The sequence below is a fragment of the Callionymus lyra genome, chromosome 9, assembly GCF_982586985.1.
Source record: "Callionymus lyra chromosome 9, fCalLyr1.hap1.1, whole genome shotgun sequence".
Taxonomy (NCBI): domain Eukaryota; kingdom Metazoa; phylum Chordata; class Actinopteri; order Syngnathiformes; family Callionymidae; genus Callionymus; species Callionymus lyra.
In genome coordinates, this window is record NC_141826.1 from 11,356,899 (window position 1) to 11,375,299 (window position 18,401).

Sequence of the window (18,401 nt, forward strand, 5' to 3'; positions counted from 1 at the left end):
AATTGGTTACACGAAGGTTACCAACCTTAACTGCAATCGTAAAATAATTGTAAACTTCGACAACCTTAGTGTCATCACTAGGCAGTGGCTGGAACTCACTTGCACAGTCACAGTACACAACAGTGGGAATAGTTTGAATTCAGATGATACATTCAAAAATCTTTGAAGCTAAAACTCGACGGGCAACGACGCATAACTTTCGGCGAGGAGTCAAACTTCTCACTGATGTTTTAGGCCATTTTTAAAATAATGTTAACAAAGGAAATGCATCTACCTGTGTTGGGTATGGTCAGTCTCCCGCCAAGGAAATTGAAAGTTCCGTAGGACGAGTTGGCAACATCGCGAGGAAGTGTTTTAAAGTAGCTTTGAGTGGACAGTCTGGTCATGAAGTCGGACGGGTCGGGGTTGAGCTTCCCGTTGTGAAGCGTGTGGGAGCCGTTGGGAAGTGGATCCAGCAAAGGCCCGTTGGTCAGCGTGAACTTCCCGGTGCCGTCGTGCCGCGAGCGCAGCGTGCCTTGGTAGCTGGTGGTGGTGGTGGTAAGATCTGGCTGGATGGTGAGCAAATGAGAATTCTCTGGTTGAATAAAAAGAAACAAAACAGAGAAAACAATGAGTGGCTGTTCAAATATGCATCATTCACGAAACCTCACACGTTTGAAAGCTGTCACAACACACAGGCGAGTGACGAAAACGCCGGAAAAAGACATATGGCGTCGAACACATTCTTGACAATACACAAACACATATTCAGCCCAAAGCCAGTCACTTCTCCTCCTCGCACTCGCTCTGTCTGTCTCTTTAGCAACCAAACAATCAGTCCCAAACAGAATGAGCTCAGCACTCAGAATATATAAAAGCCTTTTTTTTTTTTCCTCCGCGGTGAATCACAGGCACCACAACACAGTTCCATCTCATCCAACAGAGTTGAATTTTCATAACTGGCTGTCGGACCTCCAGACACTTTCTTTTGACACTATGGTGGCAGCGGCACTGTAGTGTGTGTCAGACAAGCTAATGAAAAGCCGCCCTGATACACACATAATTTCTTTACAACAAACCACCTCCTTAACCCCCCGAGAGTCGGCTGTACACACAGATGAGCGCTCATAGGGGCAGACGGACAGACCACACGGGAGGGTTTAACAAAGAACAGTGTCCTACTGCTGTGGGTGGGGGGCCTGCGTGGCCGCGGTGCCCACACACCTGGCTTGCTGGGCTTGATGCCCATGGGCTGGAAGCCAGTGGTGAGGATAGATGAGTCGGCCACGTCGGCGTCCAAGCCTTCTTTCTTGCGTCGGTAGACCAGCACCACGATGATGAGCAGCAGAGTGAGACACAGAGCGACGGCCACCATGCCCACGTAGAGCGCCACGTCTTCGGCGCCGCTCACCACTGAAACAGAAGTTTAGATCATTTAACACAAGTGGAACTTAAATCAATATCCTTAATGGTTTCTGAATGTATTTATAAGTAACAACCTTTTAATTCTCCAAATTCATTTGATTGATAATCAACAATGTCATTTAACTGATTTATTTTAGGTTAATTTGAATTTAATTGTATTTTAGTCTCGGAGTGATTTTAAAATAGAGGAAAAAATATAGATTTTTCAACGCAGGGGTGTCAAACTTAATCACACAAGGAATCAACATATTTGTGAAATTTAAAATGTACTTTATATTAACCTTAAACAGGAAGTTTGATTCAGATATAATCCTCAATTTCTTTCCTTCACCAACCATTTACATCAAATTAATTTCCTTTTTCCTGACCTTTATTGGATGTGATTGTATAATCTGTTTCTTAGATGATCTAAAACACTGTTAAATGTATTCTTTACCATATCAACATGAACATTAATGTCCCTTGATTTTGAGCCAACCATCCAGCAGGCCAGACATGGCCCCCAGGCCTTGAGTTTGGCAGATATTTTGTAATTTTTCCTTTTATTGACTCTAGAGACTGAATATGAGCCCATTTCTTCAAAGTCTATTTTTTATAAATCTTATATCAAAGGTCCAGACATGCAGTGAAACCTCCTAGTAGATCAACTCATGTACAAATTTGGGGAATCATTCAGGACATTTTGATAAAAAAGAGAACGTTAAGAGTTGGAAAAAATAACAATGCTTAATCTATATGAGTTCAAAACCCTTTAATGTTACCTTAACAAATACTTTTACATATTTAATTTCTAGCATCTGGGACCACTGATGACACAATAATACACACTGATGACACAATAATAAACACAATTTTTATGTTCAAGATATATTCTATAATCAGCATCTTCTCCAAAATAGTTTGTGAGTCAGTTTTAGTTAAAGGTTTTGTTTTTAAAGTACTGGATGTTAAAAATTATACAAAGAGCTCTTAAAAAGAGTTCAACTGGTGACACTGAGGAGAGTAATGATGATAATAAACACTTTAAACATGTATTTTATATCATCTTCACATCAAGAATCAATGTTTCTTTCTCCTTCTATTGTTTTGTTGTTGAAAAAACTAGTTGTTGTTAGTCCTCTGTCAACTCACAACAAGTACGACAAAAGACAACACAAGGACACACACATGTCTTATCGGGACTTGAGTTGTAGTCGGTGTTGAGAATTAGCAGAATAATTGCCGTAAATGATCCGATAAAAGATTGTCTTTGATTCAGCTGGACAAATTATTAAACAACCACAACCCTATCAATCATTCAAATCGTGAACACGGATGATTTAAGCAACAATTGCCCTCATCATTTATCATAGAGCTCTATACCTACAGAAAAAAGAAGAGATCTTTTCTGAAGATTTTTAACTTAAACTATGGCTCCTAACAAATGAAAGTGAATCACCTGAACGAGCATGAAATGGTCTGAATAAAACTTCTGGAACACTTAGTATTCAGTGCTCATTGTCATCAATCAACTCTATGTGTAGGTGGCACCAACTAATCTTCCTTTCAGATGAAATTAGTTTTCTAAGGTTATGAGAAAGAATACATCGTCAAGTACAATATGAAAGTGCAGCATCAGCAGTATCTGGCACTCCATTTTTACCATGCGATTCAAACTTTACAACAATGTTGGAAAAAAAAGGCACATTAGTTGTAGTTTTGATGCCTTTGAAGAAATCCCTATTCTTTCCTTTTACTTTAAACTCGATTCTATATCCTTCCTGCTGTCAGTTTCGCTCTCCCTAAGCTCCCAACAAACCCAGGAGAGACAGCGGCAAAATGAGGGATTTGCTTTAGAAATTCAAGCAGCTTTTATTCTCCGTGTTCCTTTCTCAACATGGCAGCATCTTCCTCCCCCCCTAAAAAAAAGTACAGTAGGCAGATGACAGCACAGGCAGGCAAACATCGTTGCACTCTTGAATGTGTGTGTGTGAGTCAGGAAGCGACTGGGCTTGGATGTCTCCCGGAGGCAGGAGGAATTTGGTGGCGGAGGTGGAGGACACTCCTGGGGCCTTTGTGGAGGGTATTGTCCTGGCGAGCCACGGGGGCGTAGTGCTGTCAAGTGAACGCAGCTAAGAGGAAGCGTGCCGCTTTGAAGGATGGAGAACAACAGTAAAGGTTAAAGTGCTGCAGGCTGCCGTGTGAAAAGTTGACACACACAGGAATGGGACGGAATTAAGGGGTGGAAAGGGGACAACAAATCAAACGATTCGGAGAGTGAAATACAGCTGAAAAAAAATGTTATGTTATTATAAAATTGACAAAAACAATTTGATAAAAAACAGTAAACTTGTTTACAGTAAGAGTCAGAAAAACACAAAACCTGAAGTGTATTTATTTGTGTTTCTGTTACTCAACTGTTGATTTTTTTATATATATATATATTTCTTAATGTCTTATTCAATGTCCTTTTGACTGTCTACTTAATGTTTTGCATCGTGGATCTTAGAGGACTACAATTTCATCTATCTTGTATGTCTTGATACATGTATATTTGACAATAATAGAACTTGAACATGAACTCAAGTTATAGCAGGACTTGATGGACAATGACACGCGTGTCAAACTCATTCAAAAAAAGGGAGTAAAATAGGACAGGACAAAGAATGTCTGATTGTGACATTGTCCCTTCATTCTATGAAGCCCAATCTATCTTATCTATGTTTGTCCATCAATTTCCCTCTAATTCAAAATCAGTTTTACCGTTACTGTGTTACTGTCAAGTCAAGTTTAAATTGTTGACATTAACTTTCTCTGTTCCTAATCTCTGTCATCTCTAAAGGTCACCATGTCAACATGAACAATAATCTACTTTAAATTTGATCCAAGCATCCGAGGGGCCACGTAAAAAATGACTTGTTGGACCTGATTTGGCTTATGTAAAAAAACAACAAAAAAAAAACGAAGATCAGACGACAAAACTGTCACTCTTGGCCTTCTATATTCCAGTTTTTATAACAACAGATAAGCAGAGTGTGCTATTGTTTTGAGCTACTTTGGTAGGACTTGAAAGCCAGAACTGAAACTAGGAGCTTTATTCATGATTTTAAGCGAGTTAAAGTCATCTAACTTAAATCAAACGGACACAGTTTCCAATTCAATGGATTAATTACCATCTAACTTGCGCAGAATCGATGTGCACTTTCTTTTGTCTCACTCCCTCTCAGTGAACGCTTCAGCTGTGCTGCAGCTCCGCAATCATTTCATTTTAATTCATAAGCAGCTCAACAGTTCAAATTTGATATGCTTTGAGGAACCATTTAAATTAAAAAATATTAACCTTATGAAGTATATATTGCATTACTGTTCTATTGTATTTATTAGAAATAATAATGCATTTATAAGGCTTTGTGAAATCATTATGACAGTCTATAATCACACATGCATTATAAGCATCATGAAGTATTATAGATGGTGCATGGTTAGAACTTTAAGTGAAGTAAGAAGACTCGACTCCTTTTCAGAATGTATTTGTAATTACATTGTAATTACAAGACTTCGTTAAGAAATCTTCAACCACTTATAATGATTAGTAAGATTTGTTCTAAGTTGCCATACTTTGGGGGGGATGGGGTAATAGAGGGAAGAGAGGGTTGTACTTACTTCAACATTGGTGAAAAAAAAGCCATTTATTAAAGTAAATTTACAAACATGTCATCTTTGACAAAGTCGTATGACCGAGAGGTTTAAAATATGATGATTTAATGAAATATTTCTCTAAAAGTCTATATAGAATTGTTATGACATTTGTGGAATATAGTCTTCATCTAGATGAGAACTGAATCAGTCATCGATTGGATCTTGCGATAGTTATTGATTAATAGCATCATCTTTGATTATGACATACAGTATTACGCAACATAGCTGTAATATTATTTTTTAACTTTCACTTTCTTTCAAATTCTACATTAAAAAGTTATGATATGTTGTGCGATAATAGTCAATATCATGTATAAGAGATATACAATAGTCATTGATTGTAACTTGGGATAGATATTGATTTATAGCATCAACAACCTTCCATCTTTGTATATTGGATAAACGCGACATAGGTAAATTATTGTGTTTTAATTGTAATCAGTTAGTAGTGATTCCTGGCAGTCAATGATTGTTTTTATCACATATTAAACTTGCCATTGTCTGCAACCTATTCGATTAAAATATACATCAGTCGAAATGGGACAAAACAATGATAATAACTAAACAAATTAGTGGATTTTAAACCTAAGTGAACCTTTAGTTTGTTGCATTATTATTGTGGTGGAAGTCAAAAGGGACTTAAACTATAGTTGTGACTTGGGCTGCACGATATAGCGAAAAAATATCGATATTGCGATATTGGCACGTGCGAAATGCATATCGAAAACATGTGCAATAATTTATAATAGTATAAATCGAGTATTTCTTAAATGCGCACTTTGACCAATCAGTGTCACGTTCTGTGAAGTTGTCAATTTGTACTTCTATGTCTCGTTGTTGTTTACGTCTCCGTCTGTCTGTGAACTGTGCGGCGCAGCTTGCTAAGCTCGGTTGCTATGGCGACGCAGCTTTCCGGCGCGCTGACTTAGCGCAGCTCAGTACATACACGGAAGTAAGACTAACCTATGAGCTCTACTCAAACACGAGTGATTCTAGCAGCCGCTCGTCTCTTTGCAAAAGCAACATATTGTAAGAAGTTTTCATCTCGACTCAGTTCTTTTCAGAGTTAATATTAGATCGCGGAACTTCCAAAAAAATGAAAAACTATCGGTCTTCGCCGTATGCTAATGAGCTAAGTTGCTAGCGTCAGGTAATTTATAAACTGTTATATGTGCGTGTACAAGGAGGTGGAATTTATTATTGATTTGGTGATATCGCGACACGCCGGCTCCTCTCTGATGAAACAACGGTTTCCCGAGCGTTATAATTGATATTTTTCTCCGATCATGTCAGCACCGAAAAATAAGCGAAAAATCGTTTTCCTTACCCCCGGACTTTCCTGACAGTACTCGCACCTGCGCGCCACAGCGTGCACGCGGCTACATTTTTAGTAAAAAAAAAAATCTGATTAATATTGATATCGTAAATAAAAGACCCAATATAGAATATCGCACATTTTTCCATTATCATGCAGCCCTAGTTGTGACTAAATAGACTAGAATGCATGTTTAGACAAAAGGATCAAATGTCTTTCGCTGTGAGGCGTCTGGAGACTTCCATACTGTATATTCTCTCTACAAGTTAAATGCCGTTTGAAGTCCATTTGCAGAAAATGTCTCGGTGATTTAAAGGGGGACTCAAGCAGAATCTGATACTTTAACTGGAGTGATTAGATGCAGGCACGGTCGGTCCCGGCCTGTCATCATTCAACGGCCGTCCTGACATGTAATCAATAGCCAATGGCCATCTAAAGATGAAAACCAGATCATTTGCTTCTCCTCGTGACATGATGCAGCCATCTGGACGGAGGTTACAAACACAATAGCTCATGCTGTACAAAAAGCATGTTGCTCACAAATTGATGAATACATCACGTTTTACGGACAGTTATAGAAATATAGGATTATTTAGAGTTAAGGGCTCACCAGATTCACAATTTAGCTCAGTTTAATTCAGGAAAAGGAGGCGAATAATGTCATAAAAATGACTTTATAAAGATATAAACCTACAACAAACAGAATTATACATCAGGACCATATTTTATCTTTATCTTTACAGATAGATTTTAAAGTGAATTTGGATAAAAAAGGAAAGTTTCAACGATCAAAACAATAAAACCTTATGTTTAATGACTCATCAGAAATTCGGGCCGACCTACCGAAGCCTTTGAGTGAAATGGCTGTGTGGTGTAATGGACGTATCTAAGTAGAATCTGATACTTTAAGTACCATGATTACAAAGAGGCACGGCCTTTCGTGTCCCATCATAATTCAGGAGCCGCCTTGACATGTAATCGATAGTCAGTGACCGACTGTAGATGAAAACAAGATTGCATGTGGCTCCTCCATCCTCTGATTAAATGTACACTACATTATATCAAAGCAAACTAGTGCCAATAATAGTTAGATAGGATATACACAGAACTGTTTTTACAAAATAAATAAACTGGTGTATAAAGTAAATGTAAAAGTGTATTTCCTGACAGATGGAGCGCGTAACCTGATAATTTGATGCTTGTAGGAGCTTAAAAATGGCTTAAAGACACGTGAGAGTGCCGTCTTTTTATTTACTGACCTTTTATGTCTACTAATGTCATTTGACAGGTAGCCATTGTTTTTTTGTTTATGCTATTGGGCTTTTTTAAGTGTCAAGTTGAGGAAATCACTTACGATTCACTGTAAAAAGGTCAAAATATGCTTGTTTAATTTTGACATGTCGGACACCGACTGATTCATCTACAAGGACAACCTGCAAAAAAACAACATTCAAACCTGTAACCACAGCAAAACACCTTTGTAATTAAAGCTCCTTCGACTGAACCAGCAATTCAAATGACAAATCGGACTCCAATTACACTTTAAAGGTTCAAGAGGGGTCTCCAGGGATGATGATGTTGGCTGATGATATAGATTTCTTTTTAAGAGAAGATTAAGTATTTTATGTATAGTAATTACATTGAAATGCAAGAGAAGCTAGAGAGATGTATTTATTATTTTAATGCTATGTCTTTCTGTGTTTTTTTGTCTTAACACTCATTTGAATCTCACACGGGTTTATACAAATGTTTGTGTTTGAGTTAAGGGTTTATTTGTTGGGCAGAAAAAAATGTGAACTCCCATAATGCCTTTCTACACATTGCTCCATTTGATCACAACTGATTGGTCGCTACAATACTGTATCAAAATTCTATGTCCATGTTGTTATGTCGAAATTAATCGACAGCTGTGATTGGCTGACTGGGCGGCAAAGCATCTCAGGAGCTGTTGAGGTCACCGTAACCGAATGGGATTGTCCCTAGTGTGCGATTTTGAGTATATAAGTTAAAAAAAAGTGTGGTTAATTTAAAGCAGTGACACATGTATTGGTCACTACTTTGCAGATTTTTATAATGCAGGGGTTTTCAGAATGTAACCAGGCCGATAAAAGCAATTAAATACACATTAAATTAGGAAAAAGGTCAATCATTTCTGCTTATTCTACAATTTTAAGGCCAATTGTTTGATGATTTTTGGCTTTGAAATACATTTTTTAAACCTGGGCAACGCCATTTTTTTCTCTCCAGCTAATAGAGTATACAGTACATTATATAATATCGTCCTCAAGGGAAGGACTAATGACACAATGGTCCTCCAGCTCTTGTGTTCTCTATTCAGCTGCCGGCGTGTCCTCTCATGACCTCTTGCTTAGTCATCTTTTCTACGTCCCTCAGGGATGTGTGGCGCTACGATCAGCCCAACACGAGCGTTATATCATTAAAAACCTCCCCAAACTCAATGGTCCAGGTGAGTCAAAGGCCAGAGCGAGCTGTGATATTTTGACTCCCCTCTCTTCAGTCTACAGAGAAAGACGCCCCGGCCACTGCCAAAAAAAACCATCCGTCAGCAAAGAGACGAGGAGAGTGCTGATTGGATAAACACACCTCGGAGTTCGGCCAATTGCTGTTTACTTTTGCGAGGGCAAAGCAAAGGCACCTCTCGCTCCTGCCAGACGCAGAGATCCAGTATCTGCTCTTCCGTCAGCTTACGTGCACAAAACACTCGAACGCCCCGGACAATAAAGTCAGTCAATCAGACGAGACTCTTTCTTCTGCCGCGTCTCTTCCATCAGTGATCTGTGGCGGCTTATCGGCGCATCGCTGACTGAAGTTTTATCTGACCCGCCAGATGTCACGGCTACAAACGTCCCCGAGCCACAATCCTGCAGGAAGTGCTCTCCTTGTTGCTCCGCTCATTGATTTCCAGCATGTCAGCCAATAATTGAGGGACATTCATTACACTCTAATTGACCCGGCTAATCAGGCTTTATAATTGGACGCCCCCCCAGCCCCCCCTTCAATTTCATCATCATGCTGAGCTGCTCATGCCTCTTTTCTCACATTATTGCTGGTTTAGAAAGTTTTTGATTCAGTTTGACCTCTCGCTTCATGATTGACAGCCATCTGGGATCTGATAATCTCGAACATTTGATTGACAGTTTTTTAAAGCCCAAAAGGCTGAATATGTTTCTCCTTGAGCCCAAAGGTCATCTTCAGACCTGCTCCCGGGCCTTCAGAATAAGAGAAAACATGAGGATTTTAGCGACGCTGTGAAGTCGGCTGAAAGCGTATGGAAGTGTATCAGTGCGACCTTGATTTTGAACGGCTGAATTGAACAGTTAAAATGTTTGAAATCTTTGTTGAAATGTATTTATTTATTTGAGCATTTATTTATTTACATTTTTTTTAAATAATTGAAATCGATAACTTCTATATCGAAAAGTTGAATTTGATTTATTAAATAATTTAATTCAATTATTTGTAGATGGAAATGTTGGATTGTGAAATGTATTTATGATATTTAATTTAAAAAAATTGAATATTTTTTTTTAACGTTTTTTACTTTACACAATTAAAATACTAATTACAATAATTAAAATAACATTTCTTTATTCATTTTTTTTAAAAATGCATAGCCTTTTAAATTCTGGACTGTGTTATGTGTTATTATACCACTATTTTTTACATTGAATTTAAAATACTACAAATAGGATTTCTTTATCGGAATAAATAAAGTCTAGATTTTGAGCTCACTCAGATTCACTCACTGAATTTGAATGAAAATATTGAAGATATTATATTATTGAAGATAAGCATAGCATGGCATGGCATGGCATAGCACAATATAATATACATGATACTGGTTCTTCAGTTTTACATTAGAAAGCCTGTAGCTAGCAATGCAATCTATATACTTGCAAGCAAAAAAGACTTGTTTGCTTGAGACCTTGGCTCCTGCAAAAGGGGTTTTAGTGGTATCATTTACCCTCACCTCACTTAAAGAAAGAGTATCTCAGTAATAGCCAAAACAGCATTAAAGATGTGATGCAAACTGAAAGATTCTGGTATTAAAATTCTACCTTTATTTCTCATAAGAATAAGGACTTGTTTTAATTAATAAATGAATGTATGACATAACTACTGTGTTAGGTAAAAATCCTACGGGGCATTGCGACCCTAATTTATATCTTTTCAAACACATCTTTACAGAGCTGCAAGAAGGACAGACGCACAATCACTTCTTTTCGCATTGATAATGTATCACACCACTCTGTATTCCACCACCAATCTTTCCCCGCATGTATCTGCTGCTGCTGAAGTCTCTCAAGCTCTGTGTCCTCTATGTGCTCTACTCTTCTCTCTACTGCATCGATAAGCGAAAGCCTCTGTAGCCCCCCCTGCACCCTTTTTTTTCCTCCTGGTATTTATCACAAGTCCTGGGAATATATTTCATCCCATGGCCGATCCCTGTGACTGGTCTGAAGATGAATAACTCAGGCGATCTTAAGGTCAGGGATAAATGGCTACTAAAACTCTCAAAGTGAACGTGACCATTACTATCTCCACAATACAGTCATACCATCGCTCCGCCTGCGCCGGTGAAATACGACCTCAAATAAATCTGCAGCCATTCTTCACGCAGCCTTTTGACCGCATATGAGGGAAAACAAAACCCTGACATCCGCAGCAAAAACAGAATTAAACATTCTCTGGACTTTTACTCACAAGTTCAAAAAGTTCTGAAGCCTTTTGTAAACACATAGACACACACACACACAAAAATAATAAAATATAATATATATATATATATATATATATATATATATATACATTTTTTGTATGTTATCCCGTATTTTTTACTTAAAAAAAAAATAAAGTAATTGTAAAAAAAGAAATTACTTATAAAACTATACACTCATTTTCTCAGGTATATGTTTTTTCATTTTATTTTTTAAATATTTCTAAATTAAATAACACAAACAAAAATAAAAAATAAAAAATTCTAATAGTTTTAATTAAACATGAATTAACAACTTGAACTTAACAAGATAGATTAACAAGACGCTTTTTTTTTTTAACCCAACAATATTTTTTATCAAATATAAAATATTTATAAAATATATGTTTAAAATGTAATAATGATGGTCTCATGGCTTTATCTCCAAATATTTTTGGGTTAAAAAAAACTTTTCTCAGGTTGACTTTTATTTATTTAATTACTTACCAAAAACATTAAAAATAAAAGAATTACAGACAACATTTCAAATAGTATTAATACATAAATTCAACTTTAAAAATTGATGTAAGACGATTATCTAGATTAATTAATTACTAGTTGGTGTATGTCTCTCACTATGTTACAATAGCACTTGTACACAATTGTTTTTATTAGGATTAGGATTACTTTTGTACATTTTAATAAAGCTAAAAAAAAAAAAGAAAATGTATAAATTAATAAATTAACTAAAAAAGTACACATGTGACCTTTGTCTAGATTGATCAATACTATTTTTTATTTTTAACCAACATTATAGGCCTACTTATACACGTTATATTTAATGATACTGAACCTTTAAATACAACTTTTGAACGAACAGGAAAATAAATGTTTTCATTATTTTCGGGCAACTCGACGATGGAGATTTTGATTCCGCTTCTCCTGCACAACATCACACTGTAGAGTTGCACCGGCAGAGGACATCCTTTGTCGCCGAGTGTCTACAGCTCACTTTGCACTTCTATTGTTCCAGCGCTCTGACGGAGAAGGATGCCTTGTCTTTCAGGAGGAAGTTTTCCATTTCAGCTAAAAGCCTGCAGCGTGGTCGTTGAGAGAGAGTTGCTGACGATCCCAAAACCCTCTCCTGCTGGTTTGCTTATCATCCCACTTCTGGTAGCAAGTGTCTATGGAAAACACATCTGCCGGGGAACAGATTGGGACACAAGATTCTTAAGAGGGTGGAAGGCGTCGACGCACCCCTCGGAAGTGACACGCACATGTGTGCGCGAACAATGACTGGCATCTTTGTGTATACATTCTCCGGGTGTCTCCGGAGAAGCTGCTGACCTTTTGACGACGAGGGGACTCTGGTTTACTGAACGAGCCAAAGTCGGCTATCGGCCGCAGCAGGCGAACACAGCGGATGGTAATCCACGGGAATATATTTTCCCTCCGGTTTTTCCGCACACTTTGTCTGATCTGATCACGATGTATATTCGACACAGGGTGTCATATTTGCTGACCCGTGTCGAGCATGTGTTTACCATCGCAGATTAAGCCATTGGAACACATTATTTATACCATGTTTGTTCTCGGAGACGGCACACTGAGACTCATCATTTCTGGATGGTGCGCCGCAATCTCTTCCTGTCTTTGATATCTGTAGGGAGCGACGGAGCGCTCCCTTCGTGTCCATCTGGTTGGCAGTGGACCCTGCGGTGCCACTTTGGACTCAGCTGTCAGGCCCGGCCAAAACCGGCTTTAGAAGGTTCCTAATCCTGACAGTATGTTCACCGCCTATTAATGATACGACGGGTGCAAAGATTTCTTTTTTTTTAACTCGGCTTTCACAGGTTTCTGCAGCTATCCAAACACACAACACGAGCACGGACGCATGTCGTGATCAAACAAAAAAACAAGGAGAATCTCACACTTTGCACACGTGTGTTTGAATTAATTTTTGATCAGGCTTAAGCTTGTCGCGATCAGAGACGATGTTTAATTCTTCTATTAATATCTCCGAAAAGGTGCGGGTGAAAGGATTGTGTGTTATCGTATTGTCGAGCCGGAGCTAATTACAGCACTTAATTTAATCTGTGGATCTGTTTGAGGCCAGTTAGTGGTGGCCCTACCATTTCCCTGAAGCTTTTTACTTATTACCTCATGGCTTTTACTGGAAAAACAGGGCACTTTAGACCTGAAATCCTTTTCGGGCACACATGCGTACGGTATACATAATTCAACCTCGATAAAGCCTACACAACTTCTGTCTATTATCCTTTGAATCTACATTCATCACATTCAGCCGTTTTTTTTTCTCGGCCAATCGGCATAAAGATCGTAACTTACATTAAGTATTAATGTGTATTTATTATATCAGTCATAAGCAGGAAGTTAGTACATTGTGGTTTGACATGAGACCAATTGACAATTGTTGTTGTTGTATTTCCCTGATGTCACATCCTCATGTGTGTGCTTACACACTTGAGACGGTTCAAGGGTTTTGTCACAGCTTGTTACACACTTGAACCTGGTAAGACCAATTAATTTAACAGGGAGGAAGAAAGGTGGGCTTTGGCTGAAGCTGTGAGCGAAAAATGTGATTTTCCTTAAGATTTTAAGAACTCTTTGAATTAACTCAAAATGGCGACTTAAGGTTTGAGCCTCGTTCCCCGTTTGCACCCTATTTTTTGCACATTTGTTGCAATTTTATTGAGTCCTAAAGTGAGTCAAAAAGTGACTGTACTTTTATTAAAAAAGGCCTGTTTGTTCTGCTAAACATTTGTTATAAAATTGACCCTTGACCTCTATTGTACTCATGTGTCTTAAAACTCTCTTTTAATTTAAATATTTACTTTAGAAAATGTGCTTAAGCCGCACTCATTGAAAACACTTTTTCAGGAGATAACATTTTAACCATAACTACGCCCACCCTGCTGGGATTGGTCAAGCATCAGGGTTTGTCACCACGGGTCATCAATCCCGGAAGTCATCCCCTCCAAGGGACTTGTTGTGTAAACAAAGTGAGCATGATTACAGTTGGCTGGAGGAGGAGTGAAGCCATTTTTGCTTGATAAAGGACTTCGCTCTCGTAACCTATTGTTCGCCAAGAATTTAGACGGGGGAGAACTTTATCAAGTACAAAGTTCATAATTCATGATGAGAGATTTACTGCATCTTGGAGAGGTAAGACTTCAACATTTGAAAGATGTGAGTAAGAGTTTGACCTTTAAGCTTCTAGTCACATTACACTCTCTACGTTTGTTATAGTAAATAAGTAAAATAGATTCATTTTTATCATCTCAGTTTTCCTATTTATGTCATTTCATGTTAAGTTGATCGCAATCACACTAGAGGCCAACATTTTCTAGTCGTCTACTTCGCAGCCCAAACATTTATCTACTTTTAATTGAGCCAAATAAATGGAGGGCCACACACTTGTGATTTAAACTCTTGGTGAAAAAGTACATGAATTTTGAAAAAACAGATACTTAAATGTATGTAAAACAATTATCAAGTAACTTTACTAAATTAAAATCAGCTATCATTTATTGATTATAGTACTTGAAGGTTTAGGGAGGTATCACTCCAGGACTGTGCGACCATAATGAGGAACCTCACTGATCCTCTTCGCTGTATAAATCATTATCTTAAGGTGAAATAGGGTACGACAAAGCAACGGTTCACTCACTCTGTGGACATTGTTCGCTGGTGCAGTTGAGCGACTGAAGGTCGAGTCCTTGGCAATCTTTGCCCCCGGTGCCAGGTGAAGGCTGAGTGCACTCCCGGCTCCTCCACATGGAACAGTCAGCGCCACACGGCGACCACTTACTCCATTCAGTCCAGCCTCCATCCACTGTGAGCACAAGAAAAATAAACAACATTACATTCTGAAGGTTTTTTCCTTGTTAATTATTCATAAAGGTTTTTTTCTCTGGGTCAACTGGGTTTAGATTTTGTTGTAGATGTTTGTTTTTTGGCAAAAAAGAAAAAACAGTAGCTTTAATCAGACCCTCCATGAAAACTCATGCGTGTGCACAAACCACAGCAACACTGGAGATTTATCCCTTTCAAATACATCTTTTCTATCTCCACGAAAACATTATTGATCTGGAAAACATGCTGAGCAACCGCAATGGAACAGGCCATAACTCACTTTTTACAGAGTAAAATATCACAGTGTAGTTGAGATGTCGTACATGCCGCAGCATTAGCGTGCCGAGTCACGCGCATCCGAAAGAAAACCCCGGTTTGTGAAAATCTACCCACTCTGTGATGTAAACGTGCTCTGGAGAAGAATTGCAAATAGATGCAAATCCATTTGTACACAGGCAAATCCACCAGATGTGTGCGTGAAAGTGTCAAGAAAAGTCTTTTTGTTTCCATTTTGCATGTTTTTGTTTATTTTTGGACATGGGAACAGATGTAACAAAGCGAAGCCGCGCTGCGTAGGTGAGGACCTGACGAAACGTAATCCGTGGCAGGCAGGCAAATGAGGCCCCCGTGGAAATTGACCTTCTAAATTTACTGTGTGACAAAACCAGCTCGGAATTTGTATGAGTGGAAACATTGTGGTCATAGATTGAATGGACTGTCATGATTGATTTCCAACACGGGCGTGCTTCTGCAGCGTAATATTAGTGGTTCAGACAAGCATATACAAACAATCCTTCGTATCAAATCCACCTGGTCGGCTTTTTGTTTCATCGCAACCTAGTTTGCAACAATCAATGCATCATTACACACATATGTGGTCCAATAAAACAAACTGTATTGTATGTAGGTGCTTGATGTGGCTTTGGTCAACTTCCAGTAAAGACAAAAATCAAAGTATTTTAGGAAGACTAAAGTAGGTTTAATTGTGCTGGATACTATTTAACCAACTATCAAACCTTAACGTCAAACATAATGTATGAGGGACAAAATCTGGTCCACCATTATTACTTTTTAGTTACTTATTTAATCAACGAAAAACTACATAGCCCACCATGAATAATGTGTCATGACCGGTGAAGATACAAAAGGCTCAAATAGCTGTTTACATTAGACAACCATCCATTCATTTTCCACTGTATATCAAAAGTTGTGTCACAGCGAAACAGAGTAAAGAGTCCCAGACCTCCCTCTTTAGAGAAACCACTTAGCCTACCAAGAGACAATGTGTGTCTCCTGCCAAAGAGAAACCTCGCGGCCTAAAGACCCTCAACAGGCTTCTCTTTTGAGTTATTTCGCTAATGATAAACCGATAGATAAACAACGTTGAGCACATTTCCTTGTGGCTGGAGGCAAATATCAAAGAGAAAAATTGATGCAATATCCGTGGTGAGGCGGACAAAAAGGTTTGTCAGGTGATAAATTTACTAAGACACTTAACATGGATGTGCGTTTGAAAAATTAAGCCTCCAGGAGAAAAAAAATATATAAAACCCCTCCCCATAGAAAATATAAAAAAGTGATGGCTTTGTATTAATCAGTAACAAAAAGTGCAATTGCAAGTGATCACTTAATCCTTATTGGTAAAAAAGTAATTCACCTTCTTATCATTTAAGGATGTAGAATCGTATTTTTCAGACTACAAGGCGCAACGGATTAAATGGTGCATTAAGCACAGTGTAAATTCGTAGCTTGCCAAAGTCATACTAAAACGTTTTAAACGGAATTTTGAGAGCCACATAAAATCGTTTTGAGGTCAGTTTGTGATCATTAATAATGATAATGAATTAATACAGTTCACCGTAGGAGGTGCACTCAGTTGCAAAGATATTTAAATGTCGACAGTGTAGATTAAACCAGTAAGACCTCGCGTCCTTGGAGTTTAAGAATGGTGCGCGCTAAGTTAACTTAACAAGCTAGTAACATAGGAAGAACGTATACCTCATGTATTTCAACTATCATGGTTGATTCTACCAGCAGCCCAAAGCGCCGTAAGAAAATCCTCACTGTTGATGATTATTTTCAATGATAATATTAATAAAATAACAAAATAAAAGATAAAAGGCCAAAGCCAAGGATGGTGGTGACCCAGTGCCCTCTATGGGTCAGCTGCCACTGAGGGCACTATTTTTCAGAAAATCATAGGATTTTTAGTGCGTCTTATAGTTCGAACAATATGGTAGTTGAGGCTGTGTTGTTGAACACTAGATGGCGTAACAAAGACTATTTGTTTTAGGATCCTCTTGATTAATTTAAAATAGAGACATGATGTGTTAGTGTTGCTGACGCCGGGAGGGAAGGTTCCAAGAACACAAACGGAAAAAGGCTGGTCATTGTTCTGAACTCTTTTAACAGCACCGAACATTTTCCACGAGAGACGCAGGTCATTCGATGCTGTGGAAGTGGGGGCGGTGGGCGGGTCGGAGTTGGGAATGAAACCCAGAGTGACACAGCACCAGACCTGGAGAAGGTTACTATGGGGCTAATGGGGGGAAAAAGGAGCAGTAATGAGCTCTCGAGGGGGTAACGCCAACTGTCTTGCTCTTTCGCTATCCCAAATGCAACAGTGAAAGCGACCAGGCCAGACTTGCCACACACACACACACAAACACACAAACAGCACCACCCCCCCCCCCCCCGACTGACCCGAGGGCGCCGAAACCTTAGTGCTCATTAATCCTAGAAACGAATAGTGCAAAAGGCCTGACCCCGAGAGAGCCGGACTGACCCGCAGCAGGTCAAAAGATTTAGTTAATAAAAGGTAAGTAGGGAGGTGGGATGTTATTGGGGGGTGGGATCGCCGTTATTGCACACTATTCCCTAGCGATAATGTTATACCATTATGAGGTCTGTACACAACGGTGCGATTGCTGTGAGCGGATCGCTCCGAGTCAGAGGTCGACGCTTTATACCTCTGTTTACACGACCCTTCATGTTTGTCAGTAGTTCCCAGAGGAGGGGAATGCTATCGGATGCTGACACGACTAGTGCAACCCATTTGGCAGACATAGCACAACTGATCGGCTTTGTTTGGCATGGCGTGGACCCATCTAGGGGGCCTGAGGGGTGATTAGCCAGACTTGGAAAGCGAGCGTTTGAATAGTGAAGCCCATCCTAATGAATTTTTAACATGACCCTTCATGGTATCTCCACCACTGTTCAGAGGGAGGTGGTCAGCATTTGACACAATTGAATTCTCTGTCACGAAGAAAGACTAATTGGTGGATCTTAAACATGGTGATTGGAGGAATAATCACCAAATTATAAATGAGGCAAAATAATTGTGACTAAGGAAAGCCAGAGAACAGTCACGATTTACACCAAACAGATCTTTCTTTCCCTGGAAACTCAATA

General features: G+C 38.8%; 1 protein-coding gene across 3 annotated transcripts in view; it reads right to left on the bottom strand.

Moving 5' to 3' along the window:
• unc5a (unc-5 netrin receptor A) overlaps window positions 1-18,401 on the bottom strand; it is a 209,146-nt gene that overhangs the window by 39,592 nt on the left and 151,153 nt on the right. For 2 of the 3 annotated variants that reach the window (XM_087799792.1, XM_087799790.1), the window contains 3 exons: window positions 14,806-14,970; window positions 1,162-1,392; window positions 275-574 (listed from right to left, as the gene is read on the bottom strand). In XM_087799792.1, coding sequence (XP_087655918.1) covers window positions 275-574; window positions 1,162-1,392; window positions 14,806-14,970 — 696 coding nt within the window. The remainder of the gene's footprint in view (window positions 1-274; window positions 575-1,161; window positions 1,393-14,805; window positions 14,971-18,401) is intronic. The other variant, XM_087799791.1, reaches the window with a different exon arrangement.